Raw genomic sequence first — 23,260 nt, 5'->3', positions numbered from 1 at the left:
CTGCCTGATTCAATGTCTCGGGGCCGGCTGGCCTGAGGCTTCGCAACTGAAACGTAGGCCCAGAGGCTCTGGAGCCTACTGATCCAGAGATGATCCTGTGCTGTCTTGCCTGCGGGGAGAAGCCAAGCAACTGGAGGATCCAGGGGAGGACTTTTCTGAGGAGGACCAAGCAATAAGGCTGGTGCCTCATGGAGAAGCCTGGAAACTCAGATGGAGGATGCATTCTGGGTTGTCTACCACATAGAATCGCCGGGTCGGCTGAAAGAATCAGATACTGTGGGGAACCTCTTTAATTTTGCAACAAGACGTTTATTGTGCCTTCCTGTGGCAGAGGATTGCATAACAAGATCGCTAAACTTATCAAGTCTGTGGCAGAGACTTTGTTCGAGCATCTCACCGGCTGCTAGGTCAGTGAGAGAGGCTTATCTGGTGATTGCTAGATCCAGCTTGTGGGAATCGTTTGTCCTCTGGATCAAGGGAATACCTTCCACCCGCAAAACTACAAAGGTACCTGAATTCCCCTTATCCTCTACCCCTCTATTGCAAAAGTGCATGTTTTTGTTAAATAAACACCCAGAAAAAGGACTAAGTGTCGGAGCTAATATTCTTTAATCCACTCTACAACGGGACCCCTAAGACGGACACAGTGAGCAGGTTAGGTAACAGTAAGCCCAACAAAAACCAGCAGCTCCTTCGGGGATGAGTGCCACATCTGTACCAGTGTTTCTCAACCTCAGTCCTCAAGGTGCCCCAACAGGTCATGTTTTCAGGATTTCCCTCAGATGAAACAGCTGTGGTAACTACTAAGGCAGTGAAACTGATCAAATCACCTGTGCAAAATAATGGGAAGTCTGAAAAAAAGACCTGTTGAGTTGCCTTGAGGACTGGCGTTGAGAAACACTGCCTTATACCAATGGAACTGAAAACAAGAAACAGCAGGCACATATTAATGTAAACGTTATACAGAAATTGACTGACTGTTGTAATCCTTTAAATATGTGCTCACTAAGATGGCACTACACCTTTTACTTAAAGTGGTGCATTCTCTGCAGTAAGATAAAAAATGCCCCACCACCTGTCCTTTACATACCTAACTCCTCTCACTGCTCCAGTGCTGTCCCTGCCTCCAGCATGGCTCCCATCACTTCCTAGTGTCACAGGAGAAACTGGGGGCAGCAAAGCCATTGGCTCCGGCTTCTGTCAGTAAGACTGCTGAGATTATGGAGCAGGCCATGGCTTACAGGCACTGTGTTTGTCTATGGATACACACAGCCCAGTGAGGGAGCACGCACGCATGGGTGCCTCCTCAGCACCTGAAGGTGGGAGAAGCTGACAGTGCTGGCAGGAGGCTGCCCGAAGAGAAGGAAATCGAGCATTCTGAGCAATATCATGACACAGAGCAAGTAAGTATAACAATTATTTATTTAAAAGAAATACCTTTAGTATCACTTGAACTCCCTGCTGCTGCCATCTGGGGACAGATGCAGGCTTTTCGATTATGTGACTTCTGTAGTTGGCTGTCACACAGATTCACATGATCAGAAGCTCCCGATCATAAACAATGATCGGGAACTATCTGTGACAGCTAGTTAACTGTGGAAGTGATCTTTCAGCGCAGAATGATGGTTCTCCATAGACGCATGTGTGCGGCAGCTAGGCATTAAAGTGAAAATAAAGTTTCCAAAAACCATTACATTCAAGGCATACTTTGAATGATAACTGTAAGCCCTTGTACACACGGTCGGAGATTCCAACGGAATGTGTCCGATCGGACCGTTTTGTCAGATAATCCGACTGTGTGTGGTCTTCATCGGACTGTTTCCGTCGGAGTATCCGACGGACAAAGTTTTCCAACTTGTCGGTAAAATTTTCCGACAACATGATCCGATCGGACCTTGTCCGATCATGTGTAGAGAATTCCGATCGGACAAAGTGCCACGCATGCTCAGATCAAATTCCTACACCAAAGCTATTGGCTACTAGCCTGAACGTAGTCCAGTCGTAACGAAATAACGTCATCACATTCTGAACGATCGGATTTTCCGACAACTTTGTCCGACCGTGTGTATGCAACGGTTTTGGACAAAATCCGACGGATTTGGTTGTCGGAATGTCCGACCGTGTGTACAAGGGCTCACAGTTACTTGTGCTCTCATCTGAACTGCCAAGCCGTCAAATGGCTGGTGTCACAAGTGCTCACATGTGCAGTACAATGGCAACTGCATATTACCACTTAAGAACCTTAAAATTTTTCCCCTTAATGACCAGGCCATTTTTTTTTGCAATACGACACTGTGTCGCTTTAACTGACAATTGTGTGGTCGTGCGACAATGTACCCAAACAAAATTGACACTATTTTTTCCCACAAATAGAGCTTTCTTTTGGTGGTATTTGAGCACCTCTATGGTTTTTATTTTATGCGCTATGAACAAAAAAATACTGACAATTTTGAAAAAAAATAACAATTTTTTCTACTTTTTGCTATAATAAATATCCCCCCCAAAAAAGTAAAAAAACTAATTTCTTCCTCAGTTTAGGCCAATATGTTATCTTCTACATATTTTAGAAAAAATAAATCCCCAATTAGTGTATATTGATTGGTTTACGCAAAAGTTATCACATTTTACTAGTAATGGCGGTGATCTTCAATTTTTAGCAGGACTGCAATATTGTGGCAGACAGATCAGACACATTGGACACTTTTTTGGGACTAGTAGCATCTATAAAGCGATCAGTGCTATAAAAATGCACTGATTACTGTATAAATGACACTGGCAGGGAAGGGGTTAACATCAGGGGTGATCAAAGGGTTAAATGTTCCCCAGGGAGGTGCTTTCTAATTGTGGGGGACTGACAGGAAGTAGAGAGAGATTGCTGTTCCTGATCACTAGGAACAAACAATCTCACTCTACTCTCCTAACAGAACAGGGATCTGTTTTTTTAAACTGGCAGATCCCCCATTCTGCCTCTCTGTGGAGCAATCGAAGGTGGCAATGGGCATCGGGTTCACCAGACATTGAGTTCGCCGGACATCGAGTCCGCCAGACACGCTGATTGGCTCCCCCACAAGTGAATGCCCACAGATCGCCGCGTACGTGCCCGACATACAATAACGGTGATTTGCGCAGGAGTGTCAACCTACCGCAGTACAACTGTGGTGGCTGGTTGTTAAGTAGTTAGACAGAGGTCAAGATGGCAGCTTTCCGATCTGTAAAGCGAAAGAGGGTTTAGTTCCACTTTAAGACCCACCTGTACTGCTGCCACATTTTTGCGTATAGCTGGTGGGAACAGGTTAAAGTAAACCTAAATCCAAAACTTATTTTTTACAATTTACATAGAGTAGAGAATGGCTTTAACTTATGCAGATTTTATTGCTTTGTTTTTGTCCTTGTTGGGGGAGATTCACCTAGTAAATGTTGTCACCCGCAGTTTAGTACCACTTTTAATTGAACAAGCTGAAGTTAGAGCCGGTTCACACTGCTGCATAGTGCGAGATCGCATGTGATTTGAACAGCACTGCAGTGCAAATCACATGCGATGTCCGCGCGATGCAAATTCAGCCATGCAGATAGTATGGCTGAATTCGCATTACATTCACACCAAACTCGCACAGGACCCCTTTTTTTGGTCCGCAGCAGAATCGGATCCCATGGGTGTTCACACCCATGGGATCATATTTCTGTCTGAATTTGCAGATCTAACTGCGATATGCAAACTGATTTGCAGGTGTCATTAACTTTTAATTGACACTGCCAGCAGTTGACATAGGGCAGTATGAACTGCCACCGGGAGACATGTGATGCAGGAACCCACAGTGGATTTGTAGGTTCCCGCATCTCTGCAGCGTGAACCAAGTCCTAGGCCCGGTTCTCACTATTGCGATGCGAGAAACCTGCGAATCAACTGCGGGCTTCCCGCATCGTGCCCGGCACGCACAGCAGTTCACACTGCCATATGCGAACTGCTGGCGAGTGTCATTATATGTTAACAACACCCCCATTTCAGCTTGCATATCACAATGCGAACTGACAGTTCGGACATGAATCGGATCGCATATGTGTGAACACACATGCGATCCGATTCTGGTCCGAACAGAAAAAAATGTCTTGTGCGTGTTTGCAGCGAATGCTATCTGTATGGCTGACATTGCACCCGCACAGACATCTCATGTAATGTGAACAGCAGTGCGCTGCGCATTACATGCAATATCTGCCATCGCAATAGTGTGAACTGGCCCTTAGAAGCTGATTGGCTACCATGCACAGCTGCTCTAGATTTTGCACTCTCCAGTTTTAGTAAATCAACCCCTTTAGATTGTAAGCTTCTTGAGTGCATGGACTGATGTGAATGTACACTATATGTAAAGGGCTGCATACAATTGATGGTACTATAATAAATAGGTTTGGGCTATACATCATTTTAGTTTGCAATTATGCTACAATTTTTTTAAACAAATATAGGTTTATTCAAATAATGCACAGATGCAATGCTGATTTACAAAGGTATACAAATAAAAATTGAACAGATAAGGAAAACCTTATAAAGCAATGCTACAATTAAGAGCAAATGTCACAGTGGGTACAGACATGCTGTACCATTATTAACTATGCCAACTTCTCCTGTGTCTCAGAAGTCTGCTAGGTTTAAAAAAAAAAGGGGCTAATTTTCCACTTCTGATTACTCAGCATTGGCAGGAAAACAGAAATATAAATGTGATTTCTAAAATGGCTGGGTCCATGACACTGACACCTTATGTAACTAGAAACACATTGGCTTGGATTGCTATGTATTAAAACCTGAGAAAATATGATAGGGAATAAAGAACAGTGACCGTTCTGATGAAACGTGTTCTAATAAATGGGCAACATCTCCACTTTCCTTCTTTTATCACTTTTTTTTTTAATTCATTGTTTTATTTAAATATAATCTTTATTCTATTGAATAATGTAAAATGTAACAAGAAGTTTTTTTCTATATCACACATCGTCCCCTCCAGATTAGAACTATAGAAAGCGAATTGTTAGCGCTGGTTAAGCACTGAGCACAGCGCAGAGCGCACCATCAGTCCTGCGATAAATCTGCTGGTTATTTCGTTGTTATAAATTTTATAATGTGACCGATGGGCAATATTCACAATGTCAGATCAGAATTGAATGTAAAAGTAACTGCAAAGCAAAAACAATAAATATCGGATTTGGCAGAATGACTCTTTGCCTAGAAGTGGAGATAGCAGTCTTCTTTCATTTCCCTTTCTTTACCTTTTTTTTTATTTTTTTATTTTTTTAATATAGGGATAGTCCTCAAGCATCACACATATACAGTGCAAGGTCTGTCTGTCATTTTGGGGGTATGATTACTACTGGAATAATAATAGGGTGGTATCACAATGCTGTCAGCCGGACATGGGCTGTCTGATTCGTCTCTCCTACCTGACTCGAATTAAACGTTCTTAAAAAAAGAAAAAAAAAAGAAAAAAAATACATAAATAAATCTCCTGAACCAGATTGGATAATTAAAGTACACCCACGAGCAAATGAATTGTTAAATGTTTTCAATTTCCTCATTGGCTACATTTTCCTAAAGTGGAAAAGTAAAAACTCGGTTTTGCTCATTGAGCTGCCTAGGCGAATTTTACTTTTATAAAGAAAAAGAAAAACTATTTTATTAGTGTGTTTATCCTTGCATTTGCTATTTATTTATTTTTTCAGTGCCAACATTTTGTGTGTAGAGGTAAGAGCAACACTTTGGATAAGGCCAGGAAAGAAATCGTCTTGGATGGCTAACCTGTGGATATGTTTTTACATCTTTTTGTATTTGTTTGTTGATTTTTCTAATAAAAGTGTTATATTTTTATATATAAAGGTCGTCTCTAGGCATTACACCCAAGGAGGTACATTTAAATTCCCATATAACTTTTGTATTTTAAATATATATCGTTTTTTATTATTATTATTATTATTATTATTAGTGTCTATTCCATTGCTATTTGTGTTGTGTCTTTACAGTGTCTTTACGTGTATTTCAAATATATATCTTTTTTTTATTATTAGTGTCTATTCCATTGTTATTTGTGTTGTGTGTCTTTGCAGTGTCTTTACATGTATTGCAAATATATACCGTTTTTATTTTATTAGTGTCTATTCCATTGCTATTGTGTTGTGTCTTTACAGTGTCTTTACATGTAATTTAAATATATATATATATATATATATATATATATATATATATTATTACTGTCTATTCCATTGCTATTTGTGTTGTGTCTTTACATGTAATTTAAAAAAAAAAAAATATATATATATATATATATATATATATATATATATATATATATATATATATATATCTTTTTTTTTTTTATTATTATTATTAGTGTCTATTCCATTGCTGATTGTGTTGTGTCGGTTTACATTTTTTATTTGACCTCTTTTGCTGTTTTTTTTTTCTATGAAAACAATATCAAATAATCAGGGATTATTTGGCATTATATTATTATTAAAATATCAAATAATCAGGGATTGCTTGGCAGGAGAACAGGTTCAGGATAGTTGATCGGATCTTTTGGAATCCTAAGATCACATCCATTCGCACTAGAAATCAACTAAAACCATTTGAATTTCGTCAGTTGATATGCAAATATGGAATTTTGTATTTCTTTTTTTTTTTGCCTTTTGCTTTTTTACCAAATTTCTTGATTCTACTGAAAAGGTGGGGAAATAAAAAATAAAACTTTCACTATTACTCACTCTTCATACTGGGGGTAAATAAAATACTGCCTAAGCCTGGATTCACACCTATGCATTTTTAGTGCTTTTTGCATTTTGCAGATTTTCGCTACAGAATGTGTTCCATAGGAAACCAGGTTCTATGGACTGTAGTGCAAATCTGCAAAATGCAATAAAAATCCATAGGTGTGAATCCAGCCTAAATATCCATGTAATATTATATCATAAGTGACAGTGTAGACAGTAGCATATTAATCAATGTATGTTCAATAACACTACAAAACATTAATAGGAAGATCACCATAAACAATACTGATATTATTCATGAATTATGACTAGCTGGGGGTCATGTAACAATCAGATAGCACCAATGTTACCTGATTGTTACATGACCCCCAGCTAGTCATTGTCAATTGTTTCAGGTCCATTTGTATCACCTTGGAAGATCATTATGAAGAGATCAATTGCAGAAAAGCAGTAATTATCCATAACAATTAGCTAATGATGTTCTAGTGACTTCTCAGTTGAGGCTGCAGAATGATTTTGTCAGTGTAAACATGTGGATGATTTCTGTGATTTCTGTGACTGTAAGGTTGCTGCTGATGGAGATAACATCTCACATGTGAGTGATTGTTGGAAGGAGCTGTGTTGTGTCCTGATGGGATCTGACATGGGGAATGCACAGGGGAGGGGGGGTGACCTGCTGCTATGATGTGGGCTGATGAGGATTACATTTTAGAATGAGGTTACAGGTCCTGCAGGTAGAAGAAGGGGAAACCACATCTCAGTGTGAGTTTGACATGTGGGCGTGGCTTTTTGGGCCAGTGCTTCTTCTATTGGTGGAGGTGTGCTGGAGGGGGAGCTTGTACACATGTACTGCAGTGCTAGGTGCTATGCCTTACCCCAGCACAGTCTATGCTCTCTCTCCCCCCATTGCTGTATGCCTGGCACTGCCACCTGAGCCTCATCTCAGCTCCAAATCTGCATAGAGAGGGAGAAGTGTGTACAAGCTTGCTTCTTGTCACCTAAGGAGGTGATAACCGTTACAGCCATCTGGGGGCATCGGAAGATCCGGAGCAATCAGTGTTGAGAGGAGGGATGAGGACTGGCACACAGTGACTCCTATGTTATGGTAATTGGCCCCAGGGGCAGCACCATGTTCCTGCCTCCAGCCAGAAAAGGATTCTCTATAGAAGCATTGGTGGGTCCGGACAGAAGCCCAGAGGAGCCTCTTAGACCCACAGCTATAAAGTACCCTGAAGCTGGCCATGGACTGGCCCCTGGCCCCCTCCGTCCTGGGATCCGCCTGTTTGGGCCCCCAGATCTGGTATTCCCGGAGCACGCTGCTAACCCATATGGGCATGGACTGGGCATCCCCCAACATCGCTTACTTCACAGGGACCCGCTCAGCTTCTGCCCATGGATCCTGAGACATCGGCTGCCTGGTGAGTAGACAGGGGGCTCCTGGGGGCCCTGCACAGCATCTGAGATCCACTGATCCTACAAGAAAATATCTAAAGGCATTTATAACTCTGTACTGTATGTCACTTTTCTTATATAGTTTGTCATTGGGCTAGAAGTGACAGCAAGGTGTATCTATCCACTGGTCAGACCAGCAATACCACCCATAAATCTGGCCATACAGTATACAAGTTTCTTGTAAACTTGCCTTTAGATTTACCGAAAACCATGCAATATGAGGTTAAACCTAAACACTTTTATTTAATGTACTTAATCAGGCTGCCCCTTGTACTACATAGGTGAAGGTAAATCTACAGAAAAATTGTGTAATGTATGGCCAACGTAAGGATCCCATTGCTGAGTAGAGGATTGCATGTGCATTGCACTTTTTCTGAAAGGCCTGTATTAATTGTCAGTTTAGGCTGGAGTCCAACTAACAAGGAAATGTGTCCCTCCCTCTATTATATCACCTTTCTTTTTGATCAGATCAGCAGATCTTTATTAACATGTTGTGTAGAGGAGCTACATCACTTTTCCTATGATGTCTTCATATAGTTATATACAGTATAGTTATATACAGGCATACCCCACTTTTAAGTACACAATGGGGTTTATTTACTAAAGCTGGAAAGTGCAAAATCAGGCTCACTTCTGCAAAGAAATCAATGAGCTTCCAGGTTTTATTACCAAAGCTTAATTGAACAAACTGGGGTTAGAAGCTAATTGGTTTCTATTCAGAAGGGAGCCTGATTTTGCACTTTCCAGCTTTAGTAAATAAACCTCATTGTGTACTTAAAAGTGGGGTATGCCTGTAGTTATCTAGTTAGTCTGGTTGAAAAAAAGACACAAGTCCATCTAGTTCAACCAATTCATTTATTTTTATTTATTTTATTTTTTATTTTTAACAATACATTTTTATTTATGCATAGTAAGTAACAATACAAATAGAAATGTCAACCAATTCATTTCTGATCAGCAGTCTGATCACTGGACATAACGGGGTATTCAAATTGGTATCATAGATTGGCATCACCCACCACAACGCCTTATTCCCCTTTCTCACAAATTTGAACACAGGAAGCATAAGTGAACCCAGAAGCTTACACTTCACACCTTGTATATTGCCCAAGTGTAGGACATAGCACACATAAACTGGAAGGCATGCAGGTGGGTCTTCATTCCTGAAAGGCTGCAGCAGGAAAACATTCAAATAAGCAGAAATTCAGTAGAAATCGAAGTTTGTCTGTCAAAGGCTGCAATCTGCTACACAGTGCCAGACAGCTTGTGGCTCACTGGTATGGAACTACAAGTACCAGCAGACCAAGCTTCTGACATTTCAGTTTTATGTGGGTGCAGTATGTCATTTAAAATTATATCTATAGTATGATTCATCTAGATAAGTTTGTAAGTTAGATAAGTTAATGTTACTAGTAATATTGCTATGAGTAATATCATTACTAATATTACTCATAATATTAGTAATGATTGATATTAGTAAATAAGGAAATTGACACATTCTGACAAGGATTTCCCCAATCTATTCGCAGCAGAAAGCTAAAATAAGGAAGCCACAAAATCATAGACATCAAAGCTGTCAGGAAAATAAGATACCATGCATTGATTTCAATCGGACAATCGTTTGATCATAAAATAGGTGTAGGATCAGACATAGATGCACAAGAGGATGCCAACTTCTCTGTAGTGATACAATTATTTCCTAGTGATTGGATTCCACATTGCACTTTAAGACATGGCACATCGACTACATCTGAGCTGTATCACAACACATCACTCACATCTGTCACAATTCCCCTATATTATAACAAGAGAAATAGACTCATGCTGATTGAGGGCTATCCAACAAACTACAGGGAGTATGCCAAATAATACATATACATTGGTGAATGCACAAGCTGCACATGTGCTAAAAATCGGATTCATAACAATTTCCTGCAGCTTATCCCCCCCCCCCCCAAAAAAAAATGTTATACATATATATATATATTTGAATAGAATGTGTAATAAATACGTGCGTATAAAGGGATGATTGACGAGTGACCTTTAATAAAGTGTCATTTAGACTCTCATATAAATCAGAAGATGAAATGAAACACAGGGCGATGAATGGGCCCGTACATACACCGCGTTCTCTGGATGTTCTGCATTTCTTTATACACAACCACACCTAAATCTCAAGAGTATTTCTAAATCGCTAGAATGCATCTGTAACGTAGGTTGCATTTTTATACATTTTTTTTTATATTTATATTTTGTATGCATTAGTATAAGCACTAGCGCTTATATCAATAGTTATATATACCTGGTAGTAAAGTGCAAGTCTTCTGATTGTTTATGGCAGTGTTGTCTATCCAGGGGAAGTGTATCTGCTGCAGAAAAGCCCAAATTAAACCTGCAGTATGTCAGAAACATTCATTTACTAATTCCTTGGTTAGCCTTAATTTTGCATCCAGAAATGTTCTTCAGTATATTATGTCCTTGAAACAATTCTTATTTATAATTATTCTTCTAATTATTGTTATTGATAGCTATGTTTTTACATACATTTCGTATTTTCTAATGAAAAAAAAACTATATCTATCTATCTACAGGTATACCCCGCTTTTAAGTACACAATGGGGTTTATTTACTAAAGCTGGAAAGTGCAAAATCAGGCTTACTTCTGCATAGAAACCAAGGAGCTTCCAGGTTTTATTACCAAAGCTTAATTGAACAAGCTGGAGTTAGAAGATCATTGGTTTCTATGCAGAAGTGAGCCTGATTTTGCACTTTCCAGCTTTAGTAAATTAAACCCATTGTGTACTTAAAAGCGGGGTATGCATCTATCTATCTATCTATCTATCTATCTATCTATCTATCTATCTATCTATCTATCTATCTATCTATCTATCTATCTATCTATCTATCTATCTATCTATCTATCTATCTAGTGGAGGTGGCTAATGGCAATATATCTAGGAATAATGGTCTTTGTTCAGCAGCCATCTGAAAATAGCTCATACTGTAAACACCAGCCAGATATATATATATTTTGCCATCTTAAAATATATAGGTAAGCTACCACTTTTATGCTTGCTACTTATTTTCATACTGAGGGTAAATATAAAATAAAAAAATGATAAATGATCTATCTATCTAGATATATCTATCTATCGATCTGTCTATCTATCTATATTATTATGTCTATATTATAGACATAATATTTATGTCTATAAAAACTAAATCTAGAACCATGGTGGAATGTAGTGGGATTGTCTTCATCCCAATATCAATATAAAATGCAATACCCTCCAAAAAAGGAACAGGGGACAAAATGAACTCCAAAAATGTGTGTGTGTGTGTATATATATATATATTCTACATATATAAAGAATTGTTTAAATATAGTAGGTTTTAGAAAAATAGCTTTCCCAATGGTGAATAGGTATAATTACAAAGTTTTAATTTTATATATATATATATATATATATATATATATATATATATATATATATATATATATATATATGCATGTGTGTGTAAATATATATAAATTATATAAAGATAGAATGATAGATAGGTATATAGGGTGTTTTTGTGCATTATCTTTTTAATTTATTGCAACCTCCTAACACTTTATTTAGTTGGTCTATGACAAAAAAAAAATACAGTTTTAAACACTATTGGACTATTTACAAATGCATTCAAACAGAAGTGTGTCTATTATTGTCGCACCACTACAGTATATATATATATATATATTATTGCCTGGTGCTTCTACCTGACAGCCCCTAATAATAAATATATCTTTTATCTACTAATTATTTTGATATGACTGACTAAACGGTGCAAAGGTATACCAAAGGTATATCATTTTATATATATATATATCATATATACAAAATGAATAACTTGTAATTTTTTCTGCTTTGTATAACAAAGGAGAAGAATGCTTCATTGTCACTTTGATGCACATGATATAGCAACAAAAGCAGAAAATTTATCTTTTTCATGTTTCTTTATTTAGGATCTTTGTAGTTAAGATTTATAAATGACAAATGATAGTTTGTTCAAGAAAACAAAAACTATCTAAACCATTGTCATTTTGCCAGTTTAGGAAGTGCTTAAGAATTCTATATTTTTCATCATCAGTCTAGATGTGCAGACATGCTGGTAATCATCCATCTACTGGGGTAAGATGGCGGCTAGACTTGATGTCTAAATTATTTATTTTTGAAAAGATATGTGCAGCAGAACCACACTTGTACTGCAGAAAAACAATAACAATTGACAGGGAATATCTAACCTGACCAATTGGCTCTCAGACTTCCAAAAATTCTCAGTCAGTGGTATCTAGTATGATCTGAAGATACCCATATACCTTACAATCCTCTCCCAATCTAGTTGCACTGAAGCCCCCTACACACGATCATATTTTCTGCTGATTTTTTCCTTCAGATTTACCAAAACCATGTAGTGCAAGGGCCTTCCTGATTGCATACACATTGAAAATCCTAAGGTTTGACCACATATTGTATGGTTTTGGTAAATCTGATGGAAAAAATCAGCAGAAAATCTGATAGTGTGTATGGGGCTTAACAGTAAACTCCCAATCTGGTTATGATCACATCTATAGGCAATTGCACCATGGTAATAAAGATGATGAGGATTCGTCACCATAATAATTATCATTTACCCTATAACAAACTGCAATATTTATATAATTATTCACAAAGAAAGGCACACCTCTTCCTTCAAGCTTTATTTCATGAAACGCAAGTGAAATTCATATTTTATATTTTGTACAAATCATATCTGTATTATAGAGTAGCATTTTAGCATTTTGTCCCTACCTTAGCAATATTTCATGAACTGAGCATTAGAACCGGTCTTAAATGTATTTGGCTTTTCATTATAAATTATGTCTTGACTGCAATTACATGCTGGCGGTGGCTACTGGTTATTTACAATGGGCCTTAGGTCTAGGCAAGACAGTTTGGGGTAGGCCACAGTCCATCACTTACATAATAAAAATAAAAACAGTAAATCATGGGAAAATATCTTTTCGCTGATTTTACTTAATGCAAATCTTAATTAATTGCTGTTGGTTATTGCACTTTGTACGTCATTGATGCTGTTATTCAGTGGGGTGTGTGCTTCCTATGACTAGGGATTCCGGGAATGAGTAGAAAACATTAAGGCCACCTTCATGCTTATATGTTGCAATAGCATGCGGTAAAATGTGCACAGTAAAGCGTGGCACTTTGGGGTTGATTTACTAAAACTGGAGAGTGAAAAATCTGGCGCAGCAACAGAAAACAATCAGCTTCCAGAAATTTTTGTCAAAGCTTAATTGAAAAAGTTAAAGTTAGAATCTGATTGGTTACCCATGCACAGCTGCAATAGATTGTGCATTCTCCAGTTTTAGTAAATCAACCCATTTGTGTTCATTTAAAATGGCATCTCAATACATATGGGCAGTAGGTGCCAGTGGGCCGGGGCATCAGTGTGTGCTCTGTGGTGCACTGCATTATAAAATGCTACAGTTCTATTTTTTTTTTTATTTGTTTTGTTCTTTTTCGTGCGTCAGCAATCCTTTCAAAATTAATGGGCTGCTTTGATGCAATCCATGATAACCTTTCTGCATTAACGCACCACAACAGAATGCAGAAGTGTGAATGAGGCCTGATAAAATGCATCAATTTCTATGTAAAACTTATATATTTTAACTAGCAGTTGTCATGTAGATGCATGCAGCCTATTGTCTAATGTCATCTGTCATTTCAGACTTGGGAGAGGCTGGAGAAAATTGATTACTGAATTCTTTAGTAAGATTCTCTAAGAGAAAGTTAACTTTGTGCGGATATCTCTGTGCATAGTCATAATTATGGGTGACATTCCAGAAAATATCTCTAAACTGCATTGTGCGTAATTACTCTTGCTTAAAGATGTATTGATATGTTGTGTTATGAGTCAGCCTAGCTATACAAAACTTTACGCAAAAGTCTTTTTTATTTTTTATATTTTTTTATGCAAGGCTAGGCACCATAAGTTAAACAAAACCATAGAAAATTCTTAGCTCAACTTACCGACCAGCCTGCAATCAACCAAAGTATCCTGTCCAACAGTGCGCGCAAAAAACAGTATTATCCCCCAGTATTATCTGCAGTCCTAACTCTAAATTTTGAGAGCCTCCACAGTGGAAGCACATGTTCATGGGCGGACTGACCATTGGGTCACTCGGGCACCATCAGGGTTGCCACCCTCAGTAAAACCAGGGAAAGTATTTAAAAATCCGTGTTTTTTTTTTGTTTTTTGTTTTTTTACATCTGTCTCTGAAATGTCCCTTACCGACATCCTTTTGGTCTAAAAATCCCGAGATTATAGCTGCCCCACCTCTCCAGTACCTTCTCAGCCAATAGAAACATGTCTGTGTATACTGTGTGATTGTATACTGTGTGTGTGTGTTTGTGTATACAGTGTGGCCCGATAATGTCTGATTGCCTGGGGGCCCCACAATCCCATGAGTTGTCAGTCCGCCCCTGCACATGTTCTTTGATTTTGTTTGACATGCATCATCCTTCCATGTAGTCCTTGCTGCAAAAGCCAGTTATAGGTACGGGCAGTGGCCATTTGTTTGTACTGTTAGGACCAGTTCACACTAGATGCAGTGCGAATTCACAGCGAATTCGCGCCACATCTAAATGGCAAACCTGTTCATGCAAGCTAAGACATCACGTGTGATCTACACAGTAATGCGGTGCGAATCACATGCGATGTCTGGCATCGCACTAGTGTGAGCCAGCCCTCAGGCACCATAAATTGGTAGTCCCCATACCTCACTTCCAAAATCCTATGGCAGGGCCCCCAGATGGTTCCCAAAACCTAGATGCCCACAACATGCATATTCAAATTTCTGCCTTATCCACAGCCTGCAATGCAATGCATCTTAGCAAACTATTGAGATGACTACCACACCAAAATATTTAATGGGAGTGCTACTCAGTGCTGACTGAAAGTTGCCAACTGCAGACACCCCAAAAATCATAAAACCCACAGATCATAACCCATTGGCACCCAGACAATGGGGTTGATTTACTGAAGGCAAATAGACTGTGCACTTTGCAAAGTGTAGTTGCCCTCTGCAAGTGCAGTTGCTCCAGAGCTTAGTAAATGAGGTAAGGCTTCACGTTGCAAAGAGTACCCACATGCAAGGAAAATAAAAAAAAAACAGCATTTTTGGATTGATTGGACGATGAAAGTCAGCATTAGCTTCTGCTAATTTACTAAGCTCTGGAGCAAAGTGCAATTGCACTTTGCAAAGTGCACAGTCTATTTGGCTTTAGTAAATCAACCCCATTGTCTTTCTAATATATGCAGTATAATACTATACAATTACCATCATTTAACAGTTCATATATATATATATTTTTTTTATGCACTGCAGTTACTATGGGGGTTATTTACTAAAGGCAAATCCACTTTGCACTACAAGTGCAAAGTGAGCTTGAAATTGCAATGAAAGTGCACTTGGAAGTAAAGTCACTGTAGATCCGAGGGGGACATGCAAAGAGAATAAAAAACAGCATTTTAGCTTGTACATGATTGGACAATAAAACCAGCAGAGCTTCCCCTCATTTCAGAACTACCCCTCAGATTTACTACTACTGTACTTCCAAGTGTACTTTCAGTGCAATTTCAAGTGCACTTTGCACTTGTAGTTTGCACTTGTAGTGCAAAGTGGATTTGCCTTTCATAAATAACCCCCTTGTATCATATATTTGTGACCTCCTCAAATCACACTTTTTATTCTCTAAATAATTATAAAAAGGGGAGAGAAGAAAACAACAGCGAATAAAATAAAATAAATGGAATAAATAAAATGAAACCTTCTTTCCTTGCCTTTTCTTTAAAACTGAAAATCTCGACATTCCTATTTTAGCCGAAAAACTGTAAATGGATTCAGCCATTTATAAACAGATCCTGAGGCAATTGGGCATCCCTACCGTGTCCTTTGGTACACATTGAAATATTGTATACATTGGAGCTGGAAGTAAACAAAAAGATGTAATTAAATGTGTTATTGAAAATCTTATTAACATGTTACATGAATTATTAGAGAGAATTTTGTGGCAAGGGTGAAAAGAGATATATTACAGCTAAATTCAAAGTGACATATATCAGTGGCATGCTGGCATGTCGCTTCTTGTTGATTTACTATGAAGCCATAACATTTTTGTGTGTGTATGTATCTCCCTCTCGGGCTCTAAAGAGGTCAATGCAGACATTTGTGAATCAAGTAGGAGAATTGGGATGTTTTCTCTTTGTTTAATAAGGTATCCATGACATTATGTGCCTCGGGTTTATCAAACAGTGTCACGTGAGGCATGGTGGGTACATAAAAATTACATATTCTAATATAATTGTTTACAAAAGTCAGCACAAAATTGAACTGATTATGCGGCAGAGCACTCATAGCTAACATTGCATGCGATGCAGTCATGAATATAATCATTTTTATTTGCTCTTATCAAATAAAGCTGCTAACACATGAATTTTCTCAACTATTAAGGCTGCTCTCAAAAAAACTGTAACAGATGACTTTTTTTTTAGGCTTCCAGGCAATTGCAGAGTTGTGGTTATTAGTCACAGTTCTTTTGCAGTTATATCACTAGTGGTTCTGTAAATAAGTCTGGAAAACTTGGTGACCACAAGGACAGGTTTGGGTGACACCGTCTTAAAGAGTTTTTGCAACCAAGCCACTGTTAAAAAAAAAATTACAGTGTCACAGCGGGGTTGTTGCAGAGGGTATAATTATGATGTTCCTGAGCCTAATAGGAACACTTGATGTAATTGTAGGGTTGATTTACTAAAACCAGAGAGTGAAAAACGTGGTGCAGCTCTGCTTAGAAACCAGTTATCTTCTCTTTTTTTTTTGTCAAAACTTAATTGAACAAGCTAGGAGCTGATTGGCTACCATGGATAGCTGCACCAGATGTTACACTCTCCAGATTTAGTAAATCAACCCCTGTCTGTTACTACAAAAGGCAGTTCTCTCTTCTTATTATTTATTTAGGTACTTATATAGTGCCGTCAATTTTATGCAGCTCATTACCTATATATTGTACATTCACATCCGTTCCTGCCCTCAAGAAGCTTACAATCTAAGGTCCCTAACTGATATACATATATTAGGGCCAATTTACACAGGAGCCACTTAACCTACCATCATGTCTTTGGCGTGTGGGAGGAAACTCACACAAGCACAGGGAAAACAATACAAACTCCAATCTGGTAGTGCCATGGTTGGGATTTAAACTGGCATCCCTAGTGCTGCTAGGCAGAAGTTTTAACCACTTGCCACTATACTGCCTCCGTACGACTTGAAATAAATGCTTCTCAGTTTAGCTACCCAATTCTACTGTTTATGGCAGTCTCAGTGTGGCAGCCTCATTTGACTCCTTTTAGGCAGTGGCGTAACTAGAACCTTCAGGGCCCCGATGCAAGAAACCATGAAGGGCCCCCCTGAACCCCAGCCAGGGCCCTTCCCTTTGAGTCCGGCGGTAGAACTCCAGGGCGTGGTCACAGGTATGACCTTTGTGAGCCCTGTAGTTCCACCACTGGTATCAGTAGTTTTTTTTTATTCTTTTATTTTTTATTTTTAGGTGCCCCATTGGGGGACTGTCCCTAGGCAGGATGGGGTCTCCGCCCCCAGAAGAGATTAGGTCCTTTTCTCCAGGGCAGATGAAGTTACTGCCCCCAGGTGAGAAGGGGTCCCTGTCCCCACGTAAGAAGGGGTCCCTGTCCCCAGGGGGAGATGGAGGGGGTATGTAATGGTGTGTGAGGAATGGGGTCCTCTCACTCACCATGGCCAAGCTGCAGGCCGCGCACTCATCCATGTTGGCCTGGGCTCCATCCAGTGAGCTGGACGGGCGATCAGCATATCTCCGAGAAAGACCTTTCATCATCTGTGTATGACGGGGGAGGAGGGGGCTGGCAGACAAGCCTGCCGTGTCTCATAGAGCTTCACTGCATCTGTGTGCTTAAAGTTTGTTTACCCGGGAGAAGTATGCAGTGCAGTGTGGGCAGGACTCAGGGGGGGCGGAACTCTGGCTGGGGAGAACAGACATCGGACTGAGCGGCAATGCATGGAGCAGGAGAGGGGTACTCTGCGGAGCCGGCCCAGGACACAGGTCATGCGGGGAATGCACAACTAAAGAGCAGCCAGTGCAATAGTCGAGCATGGAGCTCTGCTAGCCACCCTCCACCTCCAGCCACCCGTGTGCATGGTGCACTGGTACCCCTAGCTGCCTATGCTGCTACCGGCCATATGTAGAGGGGGCTGCATGGGCCCCCTGCATCACAGGGCCCAGTTGCGGTCGCGACTGCTGCACCCCCTATAGTTACGCCCCTGCTTTTAGGGGAATGTTTTTTTGAAAATTTTGTCCAATTACTGTTACTACTGTAGCACTGACCCCCGAAGGAGCTTCTGGTTTTATTGGGCTTACCGTTACCTTCATGAGTGCTTCTCCGTCTAGGAATTCCCGTGGTAGATGGCCCAAAGAACTGTGGAAACTGACACTGAATCTTCTTTTGGGTTATTTATTTGAAGCAGAAAGAGAGTCTCACAGGTTAGGGTAGAGGGGTAGGAATAAGTTGTACTTTGGACTGCAAAAAATAGAAAGTCTCTTTTAGAAAAAATCCAGAGAATAGCAACCGTTTCACAGCTGGATTTTACAACCCCCGGATAGACCTCCTCTCACTAGGCCTAGCAGCCGGCAGGGTGCTAAGGAAAGTCTCTGCCACAGACTTGAGCGTAGAATACTTGAGTAACTGAAGGACATAGACAAATTTACAGGATCAGGATCATCACAGGATGGTACTGCAGGGATCTTAAAGATAGAGCAGTGCCATGTCCTATAGAACAATTTTAGATCAAAAAGCACATAAGGAGAAAAAATGGACTTTATAGGCACCAATTATAAAAATAACATAATAGTTTATTAAACACAAGATACAAAAGGGAATTTTCATTATTTTGCAAAGTCAATACATGCAAAACAACACAGTTTTGCATGTATTGACTTTGCAAAATAATGTTTTAATGAAAATTCCCTTTTGTATCTTGTGTTTAACCCCCCTGACGGTATTCCCGAGTCTGACTCGGGGTGGATTTTTTATACCAAGAGCGGTATCCCCGAGTCAGACTCGGGACTGCATCGCTGGATCCAGGAGGAGGTTTACTTACCTTCTCCCTCGGATCCAGCGTTGTCTCCCCGCTGTACGAGCGAGCCGTGTCTCGCTCGATGCATTACATCGCCGATCTCCGTGCCCTGCGAGCGTTGCGACGCACGGGCACGGAGATCGGCGCCAAATTCAAAAAGTGAAACAAACAGTAAACATACAGTATAATGTAATCTTACAGATTACATTGCTGTATGTAAATATTTCACATCCCCGTTGTCCCTAGTGGTCTGCCCAGTGTCCTGCATGCAGTTTTATATAATAAAAACTGTCCTTTATGCCTGGAAACTGGAGATTGCCCATAGCAACCAAAACTGTCACTGTACATCAAAAATGATTTTAGACCAGCTAGAAAACAGCGATAATAAATGATGAGAATGAGAATCACTCGCAGAATTGAGCGATAGCGATTTGTGGGGAGATCCGTCATCAAATACTGAAAAGTAATGACAGTGACAATTCTGCAACTGAGCAAATTTCAGTGTTTTTGATTTGATTACATTATTGAATAATTTTTATTATTGTTATATTATTATTTGGTACAATTATTTATAATTATTTATTATATTATAATTTATGATTTAATTTTTCAAACTTTATCATACCCGGGATGTCTGCTAGACTCTGGTTTGGACAGATTTAAGAGAGTTATTCCTAAGAATTGCAGGACTACAATATAAAACGCCAAATTTTCATGCAAAATAATGGTACCGCTTTTAGCACCTAAAATCCGAAATAATCGTACCGCCAGGGAGGTTAATAAACGATTATGTTATTTTTATAATTGGTGCCTATAAAGTCAATTTTTTCTCCTTATGTGCTTTTTGATCTAAAATTTAAAGAGCTGTCATACAATACCAGTATCTCTCAGCCGATCCGGCGATACCATATGAGTGTAGATCCATGTAGTGTCCTTCAACTGAGCCTCCAGGCTCCTTCAGAGAAGCCAGCCTTGCGCACGGCCTTCTCCTGAAGAGTCCTCCCCTGGGGTTTCTCCAGTTGCTGGGCCTCTCCCTTAGATGAGACGGCACCGTACCACCTTTGAATCAATAGGCCCTGAGATCCATTCAGGCCTGTCCCTTCAGCTGTGCTGCCTCGGGCTAGCCAGCCCCAAGACTTGGAAATGCTTGGTCCCGCACCCCAGGCCAGAAGGGCCATGGGGCTGGTCAGGAGGACCAAAACCAAACAGACAGAAAATATTCTCCGGAACCCCAAAGCACGTGATGTTGGTACCTTAAATACCACCTCCCAGAATGCACAGCGGGAGAACACTCCCATTGGGCTTGTTCCGCAAGAAACATGGCATTCAATATGCCCAACTAGACTGCGTTCTTACCCTTGCTGGCGGTGACAGCGACACCTGCGGCCAAGGAGAAACCCAGTGCAACCCAGCTGGACTGGTACTGAAACCATTAATTTAGTAAATTAGCCCCAAAACCAAACTGTGGCTTCAGGAAAGTTAACTGAAAAAAACATAGCGCCTGCTTGCAGGAGCCAGCGCTACCCTACCATACAGGATGGCATTAGTTAGGCTCAGCTCCCTCCTCTCACAATGCACCTAAATATGTATATCTAGATGAGCTGAGCATTCTTCTTCACAGATGGCACAGATGACTGGCCACTAGACAGCTCATGCCTACTTGAGCGCCCCCCCCCCCCCCTTAAATCTACAGCCACCTTAAATTCAGCTCATCGTTGTTGTTTTTAAACAGGGCCAATGCTTTGTATTGCATGTTATTAAAGCAGTTATTCAATGAATAGCAGCAAGATGACTCCAGTATTTCCTGGTTCAGTTTGGCAGCCTCTAGTGTCACCACCTGTCTCCAGTCTACTCATTGGACAGTAAATCAGCATCATCGTACTGCTTATTCAGTGTCTATGCAGCAGGCAGACGGCATGAATCATTGAACAAGTAAACCAGTTCACATATATGTACTGCAGCGGTGTACTTAGCATCCTACTTGTAATTCTTCTTTAATCACTTCAGCCCAGGAAGGATTTACCCCCTTCCTGAGCAGAGCACTTTTTTTGCGATAGGGCACTGCGTTGCTTTAACTGACTATTGCACAATCGTACCCAAACAAAATTGACATCCTTTCTTTTTTCCCACAAATAAAGCTTTTGGTGGTCTTTGATCACCTCTGCGTTTTTTTTTTTTTGTGCTATAAACAAAAAAAAAATTGACAATTTTGAAAAAAAAGCAATATTCTTTTACTTTTTGCTATAATAAATATTCCCCAAAAATATATATAAAAAACAAATTTCTTTCTCAATTTAGGCTGATATGTATTCTTCTACATATTTTTGATAAAAAAAAAAAGTGTATATATATATATATATATATATATATATATATAGATTTATGGCATTTTTATTATAATTTTTTTTTTACTAGTAATGGTGGCGATCTGCGACATTATGGCATTGTCATTTATACAGCGATCAGTGCTATAAAAATCCACTGATTACTGTGTAAATGACACTGGCAGGGAAGGGGTTAAACACTAGGAGGTGATCAAGGGGTTAAGTGTGTCCTAGGGAGTGACTCTAACTATGGGTGGGGGGTGGGTCTACCACTGACATGACAGCGATCACTGCTCCCGATGAAAGGGAGCAGTAGCTCCCTGTCATCTCACTAGGCCTTGTTTATATAGGCATCTCCCTGTTCTGTCACTCCATGACACAAACGCGGGCCCCCCCGGGGGACATCGAGTCAGCGGGACCCGCGGGCATGGTCACGGAGTACATGGTGGGTCCACAATTCCGCAATTTAAAGGGGACGTACCTGTATGCCCATTTGCCCAGCCGTGCCATTGTGCTAATGTACATCGTCGTGCGCTGGTCAGCATGTGGTTAAAGTGGTTGTAAACCCTTAAAAACCACTTTGACTTACAGGTAAGCCTAGATTAAGACTTACCTGTAGGTCCAAGAAATATCTCCTAAACCTACACGGTTTAGGAGGTGTTTGCTAAAAGACAGTCACCACTGTCTACGGTGCATGCGCAGGCGCACTATCGCCCTTAGCAACATGGCGTTGCTAACAGCGATATGCCGTTAGTGGCGGCTCCTGTGTGCATGCGTGGGAGTGATGTCACAGTGCTGGAGCAGCGATAAGAATCGGAAGAAGATGGAAGCTCGGTACTACAGGGGACAGCGGTGACAACGCTGTGTCAGGTAAGTGACACATAATGGGCTACTATGTGATGCATACCCTGTTTCCCCTAAAATAAGACCTAGTGTGATTGTCGGTGATAGCTGCAATAAAAGCCCTACCCCCCAAATAAGCCCTAGTTAAAGTCCTTGTAGGTCTTCTTTTCAGGGTGGGGCTTATTTTTGAGGAAACAGAGTAGGGCTTATTTGGGTGGTAGGGCTTATATTGCAGCCAACACCGACAATCACGCTAGGTCTTATTTTAGGGGAAACAGGGTAGTAGCCCATTATGCTTTACCTTTGCAGGGAGACAAAGAAGAAGTAACACCCATCCTCTTTAAGTAATATTTCATGAACCATTAATGCACAAAGCACCAAAAGAAAAGCATTTGCTATTATTATACAGTATTTAGCCATGAAATTATCCCATTTGAGTTTACTTGGCTTTGGACCAGATGACCCCCCTGACAATATGAGAAAATTCATATGCATTATATTCAGTCCATAAACATTTCTGGAGAAATTAGATAGATCGCTAATTCAGGTAAGTAAAATAATCCACCAAAAAGGAAGGGCTGGGTGTTAGCTCTAAACATGTAGACCAAAATTAGCTGCACACCCTTTGGTCCATGATCCATTGTTTTAGTCCTGGTGGCAATTTTTCAATAAACCCGTTGGATGG

At 40.0% G+C, this 23,260-nt stretch overlaps 1 protein-coding gene across 1 annotated transcript in view; it reads left to right on the top strand.

Annotated features, from left to right (window-relative positions):
* Positions 1-7,592: 7,592 nt before the first annotated feature.
* Positions 7,593-23,260, top strand: part of LOC143962887 (homeobox protein EMX1-like) — a 54,809-nt gene continuing 39,141 nt past the window's right edge. The window contains exon 1 of the mRNA XM_077472376.1: positions 7,593-8,171. Coding sequence (XP_077328502.1) covers positions 7,856-8,171 — 316 coding nt within the window. The 5' untranslated portion in view covers positions 7,593-7,855. The remainder of the gene's footprint in view (positions 8,172-23,260) is intronic.

The sequence above is a fragment of the Lithobates pipiens genome, unplaced genomic scaffold, assembly GCF_037356315.1.
Source record: "Lithobates pipiens isolate NorthernLeopardFrog02 unplaced genomic scaffold, aLitPip1_a1.2 Scaffold_8, whole genome shotgun sequence".
Lineage (NCBI taxonomy): Eukaryota > Metazoa > Chordata > Amphibia > Anura > Ranidae > Lithobates > Lithobates pipiens.
Note: the sequence above shows the minus strand (reverse complement) of the source record. Positions and strands in the feature narration are given on the sequence as shown.